Source organism: Homarus americanus, unplaced genomic scaffold (genome assembly GCF_018991925.1).
Source record: "Homarus americanus isolate GMGI-L3 unplaced genomic scaffold, GMGI_Hamer_2.0 scaffold22250, whole genome shotgun sequence".
In the NCBI taxonomy this organism is placed as follows: Eukaryota; Metazoa; Arthropoda; class Malacostraca; order Decapoda; family Nephropidae; genus Homarus; species Homarus americanus.
In genome coordinates this window covers 11,362,946-11,383,826 of record NW_024741189.1, presented here as the reverse complement: position 1 = coordinate 11,383,826, position 20,881 = coordinate 11,362,946, and the positions used below count along the sequence as shown (strand labels likewise).

The window sequence follows — 20,881 nt, the reverse complement described above, 5'->3', positions numbered from 1 at the left end:
AACCATCAAACTACTAAATCATCATGCCATCGTATTCCTTGTCATGCTACACCAGTCATTACAGGTTTAAGTTTGACCTCGTAATGTAGGTGGCAGTCATCCATCACGCCCTCGACCAAGTAATACTTCAAAGTCTTCCTTATACTCAAGATATAAACGATTTTTGCTATAAGCCTTCATGCAGGAGTAACAAACGTTTTTAACTATAAGTCTTCATGCAGGAGTAATAAACGTTCTTCTTGCTATTAATCTTCATGCAGGAGTAACAAACGTTTTTAACTATAAGTCTTCATGCAGGAGTAACAAACGTTTTTTACTATAAGTCTTCATGCGGGAGTAATAATAGTTCTTCTTGCTATTAATCTTCATGCAGGAGTAACAAACGTTTTTTACTATAAGTCTTCATGCAGGAGCAATAAACGTTCTTCTTGCTATAAGTCTTACCATAATCTACTAAACTATGTAATACAAGGTACAAAAATCATGCAAGCGAATCTAACATTGCATGCATGAACGTCCATCAAAGTGTCCTCAAATTTCTCGTCTTATATTTCTAGCATAAAGTCGACCAAACGAATGTGGGTTGACGTGTGTAAGTTAATTAATTGCAACTTGTACAGTACAATACCTAAAAGAATTAATGCATCGGGCTGACATGTGAAAGTTGTTAAAGGTGATATTACCCGAGGTGTTACTTTTCAGGTGATAACAAAAAAAAAAGGTTGCGTAAGTTGCCACATTATCGATAAGCGTAAGGAGGAGGGGCAAGGGAACAGCGTACGGGGGTCGACGAGAATTAACACTGTAGCGATATAAATGGTAGTATTTGTACAAAAGATAAATATATTATATACAGTCAATATGTACACTCACTCCAAAACAGTATCTTTATTGGGGGGTCCGATGAATTTCAAAATGAACACTGCGACTCCTGTTGTCTCGGTAGGGTTGTCAAAATCCTTCGTCCAGTGTTCTCATATTGTCTCACAAAAATTCGTATTGACATATTTTGGGGCAAGTACACTCACAGGAAAAAAAATAGGTATCATTCAATCAACTCCATTTATCAAATTATGCCAATGATATGTGTTGTTGTTGTTGTTGTCTGGATATCTAAACACACACACACACACACACACACACACGCACACACACACACACACAGAAATAAACTTATCGCGTGAGACATTTCAAAAATTTTTATCCCGGCGGCGCTCTGATGATCCTCACCTGTCGGCGACGGTAATAGTAGTTATAGCCGAGTCTGATTCATTAACCCCCAAAGCAATCAGCGAAAACACCACCTCACACACACACACACAATGGCATATACTTGTTAGGAATCACCTGAAGTTTAGCACCCCAAGATTATATAAACAGATGATTAAACACCCAAACGCTATCTGGGGAATTTAAGGTCAGGTTAGGTTAAGCTAAGTTAGCGTTAGGGTGGTTAATCTTAATAAGGTGTAATAAGCTGGGAGGAAGAGGTTAATTTTCAGGTTATTCCTTGAACGAAATGGACTAAATTCCTTGATGCACCTGCCTGGGTCCAACGAGAAATGACCCCCCCCCCCCCCTCGTGTTATTGGTCTTTGGGGGCTCACACACACATACCTGATGCCACCACACCTGCTGCTCTTAACGCTGATTGAATTCTTGGAGGTGGCAAGGGGAAGAAGGTAAGGGATGAAAACACATGATTTTCTAGCGTGGTGACACACACACACACACACACACACACACACACACACACACACACACACACACACACACACACACACACAGGAACAATGAAATACGCCTCAGACACGTGTTTCTTTTAACTCCCCGCTGCGGCACCACCAAATTGCATCTATCCCAAGAGAATCCACCACACACACACCACAAAAATACAAGTCTTCAGTGTTGGTGAAGATGTGGTGTGGTGGTGGTGATGGTGGTGGTGAGGTGGTGTTTGTGGAGGTTGTGGTTATGGTGGTAGTAGTGCTGTGGTGATGATGGTGAGGTTGTGGTAGTGGTTGTTGTGGTAGCTGTTGTGGTGATAGTGGTGTGGTTTTGGTGGTGGTGCTAATAGTGTTAAAAGTGGTAGTAATGGCATCTTGTGGTGATAGTATTTGTGTGGTCACCAGACCACCACTATCACTACCACCTCCATCAATCACTACATCACCATTACCAGAGTCACCACACCACAATCATCACCATCACTACCACCACCAGTCACCACATCACCGTCATCAGTTAATACACCATCAACACCACTACCATCACCACTGTCATCACCACAAGGACCTACAGAGGCTCACACCAATGGTAGCCTCGAGACCTTCACCATGTACTGTACCGTTTCTTTACCTCCCTTAATAACAATCATTGGACGAGTTGACTTATCACAAACGTAAATATATGAAAAAATTATAATTCGGACAAACTTTGATGACAGACAACAATTTATATTTTCCAATCTCCTCCACGTCCAGAGAGAGAGAATGGCATTATATTATACCTGTCAATATCTTGCTATAATTCTGTCGATTCTTCTAAATTTATCTCTTATTCATGTCGCTATTTGTATTAAAAAGCGTACACACAAACACACACACACACACACGAGCGAGAGAGAGAGAGAGAGAGAATGGCATTATATTATACCTGTCAATATCTTGCTATAATTCTGTCGATTCTTCTAAATTTATCTCTTATTCATGTCGCTATTTGTATTAAAAAGCGTACACACAAACACACACACACACACACGAGCGAGAGAGAGAGAGAGAGAGAGAGAGAGAGAGAGAGAGAGAGAGAGAGCAGCTCTATAACAACTTCCAGAGGGAGTGTTAAGCCATCTTCACGTCAGAGCCATTTAACCATTATCCAAATTTAATCACGGTGACGTCAAGTGTCCTCCATGACTCCCCTGCTGCAATAACCCTCTTAACCACTGGATAATTAGGGGTATAAATCCCAACACAGGGAGCCTTGGGACCAACCATCCAAATTAGGGTGGTGGCCAGTCAACACATAAAACCCTGATTTACTGTGGCACAAACTTTTACTTCTCATAGCCAATCCATTATTACCACACCTAACCCACCACTACCACACCTAACCCACCACTACCACACCTAACCCAACCAAAATAACCAATCTTAACAGACAATAAAACAACAGAACCAAATATAACAGATAGTGAATCAAAACAAACCAATAAAAACCAAATTAACGAAAAGGGTTCACAGAGAGAGAGAGAGAGAGAGAGAGAGAGAGAGAGAGAGAGAGAGAGAGAGATACAACAGTTTCCAGGAAGGGAATATTGTTATAAGGTGCGACAAAATATACTGTAGGGAAGAGAGGCATCACACCTTACCATAACTTGCCTTTACTGCCCACTAAGTCACCCTGACAGTCATATTCGACCTGTATCGTCTTTACCCCAGCACACTAAGAAAATTGATACGGTTTTCTTTCATCAGTTCTGTACACGCACACCTTCATCCACCCACATACATACATACATACATACATACATACATACATACATACACATGATACACTCATAGTCATCCATGCTCATATACTTGGCTATCTATACACATACACACACAAACATTCTCTCGAATTACATACAAACTTACAGTAAGACACGCACACACTCAAACGCACACGAATGCTCACTCACGTTAACAAGTAATGACAATCACAAACGCACATATAATAACTTAAATATATTTACATAAACCCAAGACAGTCTTAACTTAAAACTTCATAAACCAACCACACACACACACACACACACACACACACACACATAAATCCTCACGCACACTCAAACGCCATAAACCAGCCAATGTTTACCAACGTGCCTCTCGTGACAGCCCCAGTCTCTCGCCTCCTCACACTTACTGTAAATCACACAACGGAAGGTAACAACACAATACAAGAGTTACTGTTCTCTATATATTTTAGTTTAGTTTATTATACTTTATTTTATTTCTTCTAGGGAATCGACGCCGCCTTACTGACCCCTGACACCATCTTACTTGGCGGTCAAGGAAGGAGAGAGAGAGAGATCCTAACAGGCCATGGATGTCTCCCCATTGGACATTTTTCTATCTGCGAGAGACACTGATCCTCCCCCGAGCGAACCTCTGACCGTGGCACGATTATGGGACAGGAACATGACTGTCAGTGGTGAACCCAGATGACTGTCAGTGAGCCATGAAGGAGAAGAAAGACTGTCAGTGAGCCATGAAGGAGATGAAAGACTGTCAATGAGACATGAAGGGGATGAAAGACTGTCAGTGAGCCACGTAGTAGAAGAAAGACTGTCAGGGAAATAACTTTGGGTGCCTAATCTTCAGAACAAAAAAAAACGTTACATTTTCTAAATCAAGTGAAGATTAGACACCTAACTTTATTTCACCTTTAAGATCAAACAGACTAACGCTAACCTAACCCCCACAGATATCATGGTTAAGTTGGGTTACATTAACTTGGGTTAAGTTAATCGTCAGGTACAATAAGCTGGGGGGTGGGCGAACCTTCAATTGATCCATAATGTCAGTAAAATCAACGTTTAATATCATTTTATAAAGAGTGACCTATGACCCTGTGCTCCTTCAGGTCAAATGGTTTTGGGTCATCTCCGAAGTCCGATTCACACAGACAGACAGTTTGAGAATGATTACAATACCCCTTGACCAAATAACAACTGGACGAGGGGTTAAAACAGGAAAAAAAAAGTAATGTCTTTAACGCAATTTTTGGACGCATGTTATGTTGTCCTTTTTGCCTAAGACCTGACGCGTGTGATTATATGCTACTCTTTCCAACCCCATGACGGGAATACTGGGAGTTGGGAAGACCTGCACACTTTCTCATGGTTTGTACAACTGAAAACACCCCTCCCCCACCACCTATACATGCTCTCGTGTGTATGTGTGTATGTGTGTGTAGGCCTGATAAACAAACACAGATGAAGGATCACACTGTCAGGGAGGTAAACATGGCCTCTGACACGCTCAATATTCCAGCCTGAACAAACAAACTTAACCCGCTCCCCCGACGTCGTGCTAATTACGGCCATACTTTGTAACTAAACATTCTTAAATACTAAACTGTAGCTAAGCATTTATGGTAGCGCTTCCACACACAGGCAGGCAGACACAACACACACAGGCAGGCAGGCACGCAGGCACACACTCAGCTTCCCCAGGATATCTCTAAAGAGTGTATCATAAGTTCGTAGTAAATCATGTACAAATCACCATCCTCATCTATATAAAATGATGCAATATTTGCCAACTTGACTAGATAGTTTGGGGAATATATGGTCCATCTTAGGTGTCTGCTGAGGGTGTAAAGCTGTGTAAATGCGAGCATCAGTACCGTGTTGCCTCTTGCCCTGGTCTTGGAGGGAACATTGTCTCCCTTTATCCGATCAGTAAGGCTCCAATTTCTGTCGGCAACACGCACGCACGTATGCTCTCTCTCTCTCTCTCTCTCTCTCTCTCTCTCTCTCTCTCTCTCTCTCATTATCAAACTGCACATACTTAACTACCACCATATGGTTGAGTAATGACGCAGTTATTCACGTAAAGTATAGCAGTTGTAGGTTTACAGATATACCCTAGGGTCACTCACAACACACCCTGGGGTCACAACACACCCTGGGGTCACAACACACCCTGGGGTCACAACATGCCCTGGGGTCACAACACACCCTGGGGTCACAACACACCCTGGGGTCACAACATGCCCTGGGGTCACAACACACCCTGGGGTCACAACACACCCTGGGGTCACAACACACCCTGGGGTCACAACACACCCTGGGGTCACAACATGCCCTGGGGTCACAACACACCATAGGGATCTTGAGCACCCTAAGAGCCAGCTCGTATAATTTGAGGTTAACTGCCTAAAGCAATACTGAAACACTCCTGACAATTTCACAGTGGTTGGGTCTAATTTAGGGCGGCAGTGAACAGGACGGTGGTTTGCCCCCAGTACGAGGATGACGTATGACCCACTTGTAAAACAATCCCCGACAATTAGCCAGCCATTACCCACAAAGCCTTAACTATAAATACCTCGTAATGCCTCTGTGCAAGCTTTTTCACCCCGTAATTACAACGTTACTTGGCTGCTGCCCCTCTCCAACCTAACCTAACCTGATCAAAACTACCCTAAGCTAACTGATCTAACCTAAAGTGACCTAACCAGATCTGACCAAACCTAACCTGCCATAACCTAACCAAACCTCATCTAACATCACCTCACCCACCTATGAATACCATGTAATGCCTCCCTAACCAACTACAGACCACCTCCAATAATAATTACAATGTTACTCTGTAATACTTAGGGACTGAGAGCTCTCTAACTAAAAAGAAAAATTTCACCCATTACACAATTACACACACACGATAATTAGTGTAAAACTCTCTCTCTCGTAACACAAAAAATAATTATTGTAACTCTCTCTCTCTCTCTCTCTCTCTCTCTCTCTCTCGTAACACAAAAAATAATTATTGTAACTCTCTCTCTCTCTCTCTTTCTCTCTCAATTAAACATATGGTAAATAGTGTAATAGTGAAAGTCTCTCTCTCAGTGTATCTTGTACCGTTGTTTACTGTTATTGTTTACTGTTGTGTACGACTCCTGTTAAATGTTGTTTATTATTACAGTTTGCGGTTGTCTATTGTTTGTGTTTACTATTGTTTACTGTCTCTGTTGAATATTTACTGTTGTTTACCGTTTCTGCTAAGTATGGTTTATTGCTCCTCTTAGCTGTTGTTTATTGTTTTCTCCTGTACTGTTGGTTAAAAAGTTACTAAAATTGATTAAGGTAATTAATCCATTCACGTGCAGCAAGTACAACACCACCAGGACCAACCAACAGTAACAGGAATGCCACCCATCAGTAAGGAAGGGGGTGTGCGCTTGTTCTGACCAAGTTGCCAGCGATCACCCAAGCCTGTATGTGTATGTGTGCGGTGTTTAGTTAAGGTGCATATCACGTCTCCCCCCCCCTCTCCCTCCCTCCCTCCCACAACGCATAAAGACAGACTTTCCGACACGGAGAAAAACCTGAACTTCAACCTACGGCAATTTTTTATTTATTATATTTTTTTTAATATCTAGAGTGAGTGAGTGAGTGTATGTATCTCCACGTATGCCAGACAGAAGGCCAATCAGATTCGTACTGGTAGTCTGATCTTAGGACACCAGAGGCAGATGCTTACAAGCCACGTCTAAAAAACTTATTTCGTGTTTTTTTTAACGGTACGGACATACACAGCCGAATTCTTAACGGTACGGACATACACACAGCCGACTTCTAAACGGTACGGACATACACACAGCCGAATTCTTAACGGTACGGACATACACACAGCCGAATTCTTAACAGTACGAGTATACACAGCCGAATGCGAACTCCCAAACCCAGGGGTTCTTAACCTGGGGTCCATGGACCCGTATGGGCTTCAGGGGGTCCGTGAAGGTCAGATAAAAATTTAACATTTATATTCACTATACTTTGTGTAAGTCATACACTGTATGAGACAATGAATTTTCAATAAAATAAAGTATATTCATTGCATGCAAAGTTGTGTTTATGTGCTTATGTGCATTTTTCTAGGGAGGGGGTCCATAGCTTTCACCAGATTCTCAAAGGGGTCCGTGACTCAAAAAAGGTTAAGAACCACTGCCCTAACCATTCTTAAAGTACAGACATACATGCATACACACAAACAAACAAAACAGACATAGATATGACTGTTTTATCACCCCTGCGACGGTGCTTTTAACAAACACTAACAACAGGGACCATGACACGTATATACCCCCTCCCCGTGTCAATGGAGAATGGCAGGAAAAGACGCAGTCATCATAAAACTGATATTTGGCCTTCATGTGCATTTTCACGATGTTAAAAATGCAAAAATGAGCAGTGATAATAAAAACGTTTTTCCTCCAGAGATTTGAATAGTGGTGTGTGTGTGTGTGTGTGTGTGTGTTTATGTCGTACAGTGATGGCGGGTCTTCATGCTACTCTCCCGTCTCCCCCCCCCCCACCACATAAATTCCTCATCGCACATTACTTACGGTTTGTGTCGCAGAAGACCAACCCAGTTTCCTCTATAAAGCCTAACACTGCGCTATGTAAAGGTAATAAAACGAAGATAATACCGTGCCAGTTACTGTGAGAGAGAGAGAGAGAGAGAGAGAGATAACCTTTACTGCACCGACGAAAATGACCTTCAACTATCAAACTAATGCATCAGTGAACTAACACATCTCAGCACTCTACGCCCATGCATGCCTCATACTCATCCCAGGTATGTACTGTAAGGCATGGCGGCATTCCCAGAGAGACGCAGGATTCAATCCCCAAAGGATTCTAACCAAGCTACATCCTACAATCAACAAGGAAGTGTAAATACAGGATATGACTTTAGACACACCAAATATCCTTCGTAATTCTGGTGATTTCTTATTGGCTGTCATATCCTTGTTTTCAATACTGTATATGGTTTCTTTCTTTCTTTTTTGTTTGTTTGTTTGTTTGTTTACTTTATGACTACATTGTTTGGTATTCATTTATTTTGATGGTGCTTGACCTGTCGGATGCCCTGAAAATTTGCCCAACTATAATAGTTTATTTAGCTAGTTGATTAAACACCATAACACTACTCCCGGGGGGGGGGTTAGGTTAGGTTTGATTAGGGTGGTCACACACACACACACACACACACACACACACACACACTGTATGAATCATGTGGTAAGGACGTCATAGGAGTACCGTATATACACCCCACACCCCAACAACAGGTCCAGGGGGGAGGCACCGACCGCCGGCATCCCTCAATACTTCATGGGTATTCCCACCCACCTGGGAGCCTGGCGGACAAGTTCAACAAACTCACCTGAAGGGCAAGAGGTCATAACAAGTCATCATAAAGGTACAGTCGGTCAAGTGGGATAAAAGTCCACTCATCCTGGGTTCGAACCTCCACCGAAGAGGTTATTTGAATGTGTGTGTGTGTGTGTATCACACCATTAATAAAAATAAACATGGACCAAATATTCAGGCCATAAACGTGACCACCCAGCACAAGAAACTCAACATGTCTGCATTATCTGACGGGCCACAGTCCAGATTAACCAAAATACTATGACAGACATCATGCAAAAGTATCACAATATTGTGCTTTGTTTCAACGCAATCATGGGGAGGTCGGAGGGACCCCACACGCATGACCTGCTACTTATGTCATGTCCAAGGATCATCATTATCACCACAATACCTCACCTGTCTCACATACCACACCAACCACCATCACCACCTTCACCTACAAGTCTGTAAGCGATGGTAACAAAAGTCAGGTCACGGAGGCTAAAAGGGTGTCAACATCTGTGTATCCACTATTAACTACCAGTACTCTGTCTGTGTGTGTGTGTGCGATTTCATGTGAATATGCATAGACAAATTTATATCGTTGTGTGTGTGGACAGGAATATAACCCAATTAGAGCAGGTTTATGAAAAATAATATAAACCTGAAGATGAAACAGCAGTTCTGTACTTGGCAGTGACCTTCAGCTGAACGCAGCCGCAGGAGTGGTGCTCAGGTGAACGTGAAGACATGCCAGTTTTTGTGATGCTAACCGAGGTGGACAATCGAACCTTAACCCAACCTGCTGAGAGGTCAACCATGCAGGGATCACTATACAGTAGGTCAACCATACAGGGATCACTGTAGGTCAACCATACAGGGATCACTATAGGTCAACCATACAGGGATCACTACAGGTCAACCATACAGGGATCACTATAGGTCAACTATACAGGGATCACTATAGGTCAACCATATAGGGATCACTATAGGTCAACCATACAGGGATCACTATAGGTCAACCATACAGGGAGGTCAGGATGCAGGGATCACTCATGCAGGGATCACTAGGTCAACCATACAGGGATCACTGTAGGTCAACCATACAGGGATCACTATAGGTCAACCATACAGGGATCACTACAGGTCAACCATACAGGGATCACTATAGGTCAACTATACAGGGATCACTATAGGTCAACCATATAGGGATCACTATAGGTCAACCATACAGGGATCACTATAGGTCAACCATACAGGGATCACTATAGGTCAACCACACAGGGATCACTATAGGTCAACCACACAGGGATCACTATAGGTCAACCACACAGGGATCACTATAGGTCAACCACACAGGGGGTCAGTATATCACGATAGGCCTCCCTCCACCTCCATCGTGCCCACCCTCCCACGCCACAACCTTCCCTGACTAACCATCCTCCCCCCTAGTGACAGTCCTGGCACTTGACATTATTAGGGATCTACCACGCTTTACCTAGCATCCCACTCTCCCTAGATTCCTCACTCGCTTCCACATGTCATACCTTCCCACTCCCCCTCTCTTCCACATGGCATACCTCCCCACTCTTTCCCTCTTTTCCACATGGCATACCTCCCCACTCTCCCCCTCTCTTCCACATGGCAAACCTCCCCACTCTCTCCCTCTCTTCCACATGGCATACCTCCCCACTCTCCCTCTCTTCCACATGGCATACCTACCCACTCTCTCCCTCTCTTCCACATGTCATACCTCCCCACTCTCCCTCCCTCCCCACTCTCCCTCTCTTTGACATGCCACATCTCTTCACTCTCCCTCCTTTCCACATTTCACTCCTCTCCACCCTCCCTCCCTCTCTTTCACATGCCATTTCTACTTCCCTTCCCACCTTTCACTTATAATCACACCTGTTATTGTACTTCCTTGTCCCCGCTGACTCTTCCCTGGACCAACAAAGCAGTGGTGGTCTGGGCAACTTGAGAATTACAAGTTAGACCAGAAACCTGTTTTTCCCGAGGTATTAAAAGCCAGAGACCCGGTAGATGACCTCAGAATCCACCACTGCCTGCTGCCCTGTGAGTCACTCTCCCCTTTGCACTGTGAAATTTTACCTGTTTCCCTGGAAAAGAGCTTCCCCACTACCCTGAGAGAGACTCTCCCTGCTGCCCCATGAGAGATAATCTCCCTCAACATAATGCAGGTAAAGTGCTTTATATTGCATAGTCATCATCATCATCCCCGTTTTACAGTCATTTTCCACATATGTGTAGGTTAGCCATGATTACCTGATAACAGCTCTCAATACTGCACAGTCTCTTGCAACCTCTTTCATCAGGTTCTTAACTCTGAGGTAATTTCTTACAACCTCTCTCCATGTCATTCTTGCCCTACCCTTGGTTCTCCTCTCCACGTTTAAACTCGTGCATCTCGTGATCCAGTTGGTCATCTCTATTCACTCCACATACCCAAACCATCTCAGCCTACTTCTATGCAACACCTCGCCAACACCCAGCTCCCCTCTTAGTGCTGATTAGGGATTTTTATCTCTCTGTGTCATATCACATACTGTATCAATCTCGTCAGTCTCATTTTAGCTCACTGTAGCCTGCTTATATCATCCACTTTAACTGCTTATGTTTCACTGCCATACAACATCACACTTCCCATGCCAGTTACATACACCCAGGTGACCATAAGTGTCATTGGCTGGGTAGATGTACTCTTGAAGCAATTCAAAGAATATTCCTACATCTCGATCACAAAATTTGTTCTTAAAAAAGGAAAACTACAAATAAAGGTTCCCATCAAAGGGGAGGGGGTTGCTAGACCATAACAGTAAATGCATGCACACACTTTGCCTGTCACCTTAGATATGGATTTAATCTGTATTTTCTATCCTATTTCTAGGAAGCAAACCAAACTGCTTGGCTGTAGGTGCAGTTATATAATGGGATCTTAGAATGTGTCTCCTGATACTCTCTGCCAAGTGGCACGTTAATACATGAAGCCAGCCATAAAATTAAATGTGGTTCTCACCTAATACTCCAACTGCTAATGGGGCATGCACCTCACTTGGGGAGTTACCCCAACTATTTTACATTCAGAAGAGTAGTTCAAAGCAAGACTAAACTTTGGAAATCATTTATGTCACAAAGCTGTGTAGCATTGTGCTGAATACCAGGGAAGCAGAGAAAGAGTTGAAACTGATGTCTGCTGCATCTTATATCAAAACTAGAGTATACATTTTGAAAATACTCCTCGATGGACGGTTCTTGAAGCAGAACTAGTAAAGATTTTTTGCCAATAATCTAAAAGTAAAACAGAAACACCTAAGGAAACTCCATGCTCAATTTGGCCACTTCTATCCTAAGGGCTGACATGATCAAAATCCACCTACAGTATTACAGGTAAAGTCAGGGACAAAAAGTTTGCTTCCCGTAGTAAAACTGAGTCAGGGAATGAGTCTCCGAACTGACTTACCCTGACTGTTTCAACTCATTTGGGGTTAATGCTGCTTCATTTTGGGTGGGAGCGAACTTTCGACCCCAACTGTACTGTATCATATTTTACTTGTAAAAATACTTGGCTTATGATATTTAATTTACAATCTATATTACCCTATTATGCTTACTGTTAGTGTCCCTCTTTTTTTTTTCTCAGTAAAGCTACAGGTATATAATAAATACATTATTTACAATACAGTACTTATGACTACACATGTGCATTTTCTTTTTAGAATTTCTGGTTCCTTTTCTAAAATACATTAATTGTTTTTGCACTGAAATTACAGAAAGCATACTTTGAGCCACCCAAAGTTTCCCATTTTCGTGAAATGATTTCCCTCCAATTTTAGCGCAAGAATATCCAATCACTTAGATGCTTACAAACACATTACACTACAGGTATTATTATTCACATTATTATCACTATACTGTACAGTATTACATGAATCACTCCCACATATAACTAATGTACTACCATAATCACCTCCGACATATTACCACCATACAGTGGTAATGAATGTACTGTATCTCCCACCAATGTTATGGGATTTGTCTCGACCCTGGAAAAAATGCGTAAGGGAGGACCCTTATGCGTTTTTTTACCCAAATATGATTTTCTCTCAGACTTGAAATTCGGTGAGATTAATTTCAGTAATTAAGTACATCCAGAAGAACACAAAAACACCAATAGTTGGCGAGTACTGAAATAAGCATTGAGAAAAATTTCATTAAAATATTCCAAGCATCATTACGACCACTATTTATTCCACAATCGAACTGTCGATGATAGATTTGGAATCGGCATTCTCAGGAGTACCTATACTGTGATTTTGAACAAAATCGCGTATATTGCGTTTGGTCCATATATCTGTGAGAAGGATGTTAGCCAGTGTGACCCTCACTACCAAACATCACAAGTTTCCTCCGGGTACAGTACAGTACTCCAATTTCCTCCTGCACTAACACTGGAGAGACCAACTACCCAAACAGCTTATAAGCTTATAATTGGTAATTATGAATAAAAAAAAAAAAATCCTCACCCCTCTTACCACAACAATAATCATACTACCTGTACACACCACCACCAAAGTTACCCTCCCCCTTCCCACACCACCACCAAAGTTACCCTCCCCCCTCCCACACCACCTCAATACTCACCCCAACAGGGGCAGATGGAGGGAATATCAAAGGGGGGTCCAAGAAGTTGTGAGTGGGGGAACATGGCAAGCACAGCGAGGCCACCCAGCTGTTTTTTTTCCTGGCTGTATGCCCCCAGATTTTTTTTTTTTTTAATCTGACCAATATCATGGGTATTTTGTGGCCATGCGCACTTGATATTAGGAAATATTCTGAGGTCAATAGTAATTACTTTTTACTATACAAAAATGCCTGTGAACAATACTGTATTAAAGAAAAAAATATTAAAATTTTCTGATGAAAAGGGGGGACCAGACCCCCAAGACCCCTCCCCCTGGATCCAGCCCTGCCCAACACACAAGAAACAAAAAATACATATTGTACATGTAGTGGAAATAAGACTAGTGAAATAACAGTTTTTGTGATACACACAATATACAATCATGACACACACACTGAGACATCCACACCAAAATCAACAGGTATATTTAAACAAAGAATAAACACACATAAACCTCAGTAGCATTTAGCAGAGAGAACTAAACAATATTCTTCTTCAGATGTGTCAGCTGGCAGTGGCAGTGATGGTGGTGGTGATGGCAACAGTGTCGTTGGCTGGACCCCTTGCTGACAAGTCAGAGTCACATGTTGAAACCCCATCAGGTACAATTATATTTATTACCTTATTCTCACTCTATTTAGCTCACTACAGTTGACGATGAATAATGTACAGTTCCGTTTAGAAGGGTGCATAGCCTATCGCACTCTTCCTGGACGTCAGGTCACTACATCGACCCTCCCAATGCACAGAGTCTAACTGACAACGGAAAAGTTTGATTTGAACGAAGACTCATCCCCAAAAAATAGGAAGGATATTAATATGAAGATCAGCCAACTTTAATATACAGTACAGTGGTCCCTCGGTTAACGAGCACAATTCGTTCTAGAAGGTTGCTCGTTAACCGAAAAATTCGTTAACCAAAACCATTGCTTCAATGGGTTTTTGGGTAATTGGTTCCAGATCACCGAAAATTGTCTAAAGTCAACAAAAAAGGTAGTAAAGTACACTTACTTTAAGGTTTGTATGTAGAAGGCTCCTGGATGATGATGATGGGAATTAGAATGGGGGTGGAGGAGAAGGGAGAAGAGAAGGCATTGGGGTGGAAGAGAAGTCATCCCATGGTGCCATTTCACCCATAAAATTTGAGTTCACTTGGTGTAATTCAAGATTATTTTCTTTAAATCAACACTGCACTGCATTATATATTGTCAATATGTAAAATATATTTCAAAATGACCAATAATTTGACTGGAAACACAGAAAAAAGCATTTATGTTGAAGAGAGTCTGAAGCAAGATGTTACCTCCACTGAAAAGACACAGAGACTGACGCCTGTATGGTGTGTTGACAGGCTGTTTGGCGCACTAAAAACTAGTTTCCTTGTATACTTAAATTATGTTAAATAATTGTTAAAATGACTAAAAATTTTAATATAAGACTTTTAAAATTATTGAATAGTACAAACTTCTTGATATTTACTAAAATAGTAAGGAATTTAAGCCCTAGAACCGATTACTGTATTGGTGGACTAATACCACAGCTAGTGTGCAAGCGAAAACATGTTGGGGGCCGCTCGTAAGGAATTCGCTAATCGAGAGAATGCTCGTTAACCGAAGTTAAGAATCTTATGGAAGGTAATTCGTTCACCGAAATTTCATTAACCGAGGCGCTAGTTAACCGAGGGATCACTGTACTGATTATGAGAAGAGGGAAACCATAATGATAGGAATATCCATTCCAATATCAGAATACAAGCTGCGGCTACCCTGCACAGCTTGAAATGTTACTGTAGGCTACCATAATTTTTCTTTGTGAATAAGCGAGATATGATATGAGAATATCGAATAGGGGTATTAAAATGTCTATTGCAGATAAGCAGGAATGCAAATAGTAAGGTATTCCTGTACAATGATGTCCCTCTCCTTATCGTTTTTATGCAAATACTGTATCAGGGGTATTACCTGGGCAACAGAGGATTACCCCTGGGTCCACCCTTGTCTGAGTTACAGTATTAACACTAAAAGCACTTTCTTACTCTTGTTTTGTGCTTTCTTTGTGACAGGTATTACGATCCTCAAGAACTTCAAACCAGCGGGTGGACTTCCCACAACATTACAGCAAAGGTCATCATTGAAGGTGCCAAAAGACTCCACCTTAGTGGGTGAAATCTCTTTGACACCACGGCCGAGTACACCAGAAAACGCGCCAATAAATTCCCAGTTGGTTGGTCCAATTTCTTCACAACAACAAGCAACAAATATAAAAGTACCTGCAAACTCCCACCAAGTCACCAATGTTCCTCGAATGAAGATTGAAACTTGCTCGATAGAGGGAGTCTTCGGTATTCCCAATGACTGCCAACACTTTTATATGTGAGTACAATACAGGTACTGTACTTCAAACAATGATGTGTGATGCTGAGTTTTATAAGGTGACAGGCAAATCAGGGCCTTGTTGTGAAAGGGAGCTACCATACCAGAACTCTTCTGCCATGGCAATTGGAGAGAATGATTTAAAGTAAATGATGTAAAAGTTTGTATTTCCACTTAATTCTGGACATCCTGCTCAAAAGTCACACTCTGCAAAGGTGGGTTGGTGATAGGAAGGGCAACCAGCTGTAAAACTTGCCTCAAATTTGCCTTATGGCAACTGACATACCATGCCATTAGGTAATCACAGCTAACCCATGCAAGCATGGAAAATAGCCATAAACAGCAATGACAATGAGTATTTCCAGCCCTTTCCTATTATGAGATGTTCAGAATCAAGAACGCACACGCACGCACACACAGTTGTTTTGGGTGTGATAGTTTAATGCGTATGCTCCGCAGTTGCAATTGGCTTCTTAATGGGGAAAAAACAAGAGGTTTATGTTCATCAGATTGTCCAATACTACTACCTTTTTACACTCAATATGTAAAAAAAGGTCACACATGGTCGCCTGTAATTAAGCAAGTTACTCAAGTTTTATCACTGTAAAGATCTACAAACATTATTCACTGTATCTATTATTGCAGCATAACGTACATAAAGGCCTTCGCAATTGCTGCAGTGGGGGCTTTAAAGGGACCTTGGCACTAAAGTCCTGCAACCAAGACACATAAGAAATTATCACAGTAATAATACAGATTATTATCATTATTATTAAGCAGACAATTAAGATTATATCACATTGTAAACTGGGCTTAAGCCTAAGAAGATTTTTACAGTCTGCACATCCCCCCTCCCCAAACAGTGACAACTGTCAAGCACCGGTGTCCCACAGGTGTAAAGTACGTAAGAGGAGAGGAAAGTTTGTGATAAGGCATGAATAGGCACAGGGAATCAGGGGCTAAAACCCCAGCATCACCAGGAAGTTGGCTGATATGCAATTACTGCAGGATGAAGTCTGATGTACATTATGCGAGTCTAGGTTTAACAGCATTTAGGATGGTGGTGAATGTGGTAAAGCATGAACGCTGTTCTTGGTATTGCCCTAACTGCAAAATCAAAGTAAACTCGATGTTTGAAGATCACAGGGGAATGAGATACCTAGAGACAAAAATAGAGGAAGTTAAATCCGTGTTGGTTGCCAAGCTGGAGCAACCGCCCAAGTGGCTAACGAGCAGATCAGTGGCGGAGAGGATAAAATTAAAAAGTAAAGGCAACAAAGTGGTTGGAGGGCCACAATGCCCAATGAATTTCTCAGCTCTCAACCCTCATTTGTGATTGTTTCACAATTACGTGGGTTCATGCAGTTGTTTTGGTTGTGATAATTTATGCGTATGCTCCGCAGTTGCAATTGCAGTTCCACAGCTTCGTGACATCACTATCCCCTTCATTACTGGTTAGATCACATGTTCCATTGTGGTAGCAGTAGAGGCAATATAAAGCTAGCACTTTAACCTCAATATCAAGAGAAAAATCTAAAACTAATTCCAGTATTGGCATTACACTCATAATCTAATTTATAATAATAATAATAATAATAATAATAATAATAATAATAATAATAATATTTATAATAATAATAATAACACTGTAATAATATTGTATTTATAATAATGATAGTGATTCTCACTTGTAAAGTTGTGGAGAAAGATACAGTGCGCATGGTGAGACAACACTCCATTTTGTGTTTCATGTCTGTACTGTACTCTCCATTATGTTGCAGGTGTAAGAAGAACGAATTACCTACAGATAGTGTTCCATATTACAATACATACCTATACAGGTGTGATACTGGCCTCAATTATATGGCAAGTGAATATGAATGTCTAAAATATGATTGTTACCCTCCACAATATGGTAAGTATTCTTGGCTAACTTTGGTCAAATAAGCTTACTGTTTACTAAAGTTTGTAACCTACACTGTCTATGTATACAGTACTGCATATCTGCATCACCTATATACATGATGAATCAATTCAAACTGATATGATGATTTTACCAAATAAATATTTATCTACTAAATCAATTTATCTACATCAGAACTTCAAATGTCCGACCCAGGAATGCCTGCAATGCCCCCTGTATCATCTCAGGTAAACCAAATGTGATTCTCTGCAAAATGCCAATGTTATAATGCATGAATTACCTGAAACTAGATGATATTGTATACTGCATGTCTGTTTCCACGATATATTCAGGTAAAATTTATTGTATACAGGCCCCCCCCCCCCAAATTTGCTAGGGTTAGATTCTCAAAATGGCCGTAAATCGCCAAATCCGCGAATAACATTTATGGACCGGAGGGGGGGGGGAATACATTTTTACTTGTGTACAAAGAAATGTAGATTCCTTTATGTGTTTGCTCTTAGGACAATTATTTCTTTTACCAGTATTATTGTAATAATAATAAATAATAATAATAATAATAATTAACGGTTTATTGAAAGAGCTTGGCAGCCAGAAGGCTGTGTGTGTGTGTGTGTGTGTGTGTGTGTGTAGACACACACAAAACACATACAAATAAATAATTGGAAAATCCTCTCACAAATAATCAAAAACACATCTATTAAAAATGTGACAGTCTACCCTCAAGTCCGTGCTCTATGACAGTATACTGTATTAATAGAGCACGGACTTGAGGGAGGCTCACATTTTTAATAAATTTGTTTCTGATTAGGTATTTGTGAGAGGATTTTCCAATTATTATTTATTTGTACAGTACAGTATGTGTTTTGTATGTGTGTGTGTGTGTCTACACGCACACACATACTGTATTTACGATATTGCACAGGTAAAGAAAATTACTGTCTCTAGAACGAATGGCTCCCTGCCCCAGCCACAAAAATGCCGGCAACTTTAAAACTACCCACAGACATTCTTGGGTACATCCAGGTTGTCATCTGCGAATAACCGCGAACTTGGGGGGGCACACTGTACTTTCCTTTCAAGGAAAAAATGTACTACTGTAATTGCTAAAATCAATTAATTTTTAACTTTTCTGTGCTCTCATCCACTCTTTGTAAGATCACATGGTTTGCATACAATATCTTCCCAGATATTTATAAACACACTCAGGTAATACATATATACAGGTAGTCATGTCATTAAGATATTGGGAGTCTGAAAAAAACATATTTGTAATTTTTCCAATGGTTTTTGACATGAGGCTGAGTGTCAATACATTTGCCAGTCAGAGTGATATGCCTGAAGCAGGTCAATGAAGAGGTGAAAATTTTCTATCTCAGTAAAATGTAATTAATCCACAGGGCTCTCCATGGATGGATACACTACCAAAGTGGTTCAATGACACACCATGGTGGTTCAAGACACCACCTGCCTGGTTCCATACTCCCCCAGCCTGGTTCAATATTCCTCCTAAACCTCAAGTAATTGATGAAGAAATACAAATAGAAACTGGTGAGGGCATTGTCCCAGGATCAATTACTAAAGAAATCACCTTAGGAACTAATGCCTCCATCAGCGGCCAAGAAAACACCTTCTATGCAGATAGTAAAACATTAAGGTAAGATTAACGTCTCTCACTGACATTTGATTCTGAATTTTTTCAAAAATTTACTTCACCTGCCAGTGCATAATCTCAAACTCTTAACATTCTGAAATGAAAGTTCATACCATAACCAGAGTTTCTCATCCCCTTTCTAATTTTCACATGCCAAATTTTCTCATTCAAATACTGTAGTACAGTACAGGTACCCATATACTCTGTAGTACGTATTTGGAAATTCTAAAATTCTAAAGTGAGTCAATACTGTACATTACCTTATACAGTACTCAGTATTTTACCCCAACTGAAAGTTCAACCAATCTTAATCATAATTTTGTTCATACAGTAATTTGCTGTTACTACTGTTCCAAGCCTTTTTTCTGTTATACTGTATTGCAAGGTGGCCAGAATCAACAGTAAACACAGACTTCCTCTTCATTCACTGTTATTCAGTTAACTTTACTGTTGAAACAGGCCTGTTCTTCTATGCTGCTCTCCTTCAACTACATGGGGTTAAGATATCCTATCTGCTATATCCATTTTTATTTTCATACACTTTTACTCATGAAAAATTTTGTGGCTCCATAGCAAAATTGGTAGTGTCTGCCTCATGATTAAATATTCTTGGGTTCAATATTCAACCATAATACAGACATAGGGTCCCTCCTTATCCAATGGCACTTGTGCACTCAGCAATAAATGAAAACACTATTGGTTACTCCTGGTTATCAAAAAAACCCTTTGGTGAACTTGTACAGTATGTTACTCAGTGCTGAAAATCAGACTAGGATTTGCCTAACCACCTTGCATCACAGCAGGAAAAGAATTGTACTGTACTGTATAATAATAATAATAATAGTAATAATAATAATAATAATTACCAATGTATCAACCTTGTCACTATGGTAAGAAGCTATAGCACTGGCTCACTTATTTCCCCTTTAAAATCTTACTGTCACCTCTTTTCCAGGATTCACATTCCCATCAAGATCATCCAGCAGTAATATGCAAGAAGAGAGACAGATCTTTGTGCAAAGTCTGAGTTTTCGTTGTGGAAGAGCTGATGACCAAATGCACTCATTGAATCAATATCTGGGCTACTTTATATTGTTCATGGAATAAACTATTGATCCAATAATATAAAAATCATTAACTCAACCTCAGTAAATCATTAGACATATCTGTACCAGTTTTCCCATCAGAGCTGCTGTAGTTTGTCCTTTTGGCTTAATTATCAACAATAGGTAAACTACAGTCCTCTTAATCTCCATCCTCTTCAAATTCTCTCTGGGTCTTCCAACTAAAATTAATATATATTTGGTGACAACCTAGAGTA

The 20,881-nt window shown here is 40.9% G+C and overlaps 2 protein-coding genes across 4 annotated transcripts in view; one reads left to right on the top strand and one right to left on the bottom strand.

Annotated features, from left to right (window-relative positions):
* The window catches only part of LOC121875696 (von Willebrand factor A domain-containing protein 8-like), a 112,466-nt gene that overhangs the window by 75,082 nt on the left and 16,503 nt on the right, over positions 1 to 20,881 (bottom strand). The gene's annotated exons all lie outside the window — the stretch shown is intronic.
* LOC121875697 lies at positions 10,951 to 20,685 on the top strand. The gene is made up of 7 exons (XM_042380332.1): positions 10,951 to 11,109; positions 14,110 to 14,212; positions 15,673 to 15,982; positions 17,764 to 17,897; positions 18,081 to 18,133; positions 19,307 to 19,563; positions 20,516 to 20,685. The coding sequence occupies exons 1-7, from the start codon at positions 11,104 to 11,106 to the stop codon at positions 20,547 to 20,549; spliced, it is 897 nt and encodes a 298-aa protein (XP_042236266.1). The 5' UTR covers positions 10,951 to 11,103; the 3' UTR covers positions 20,550 to 20,685.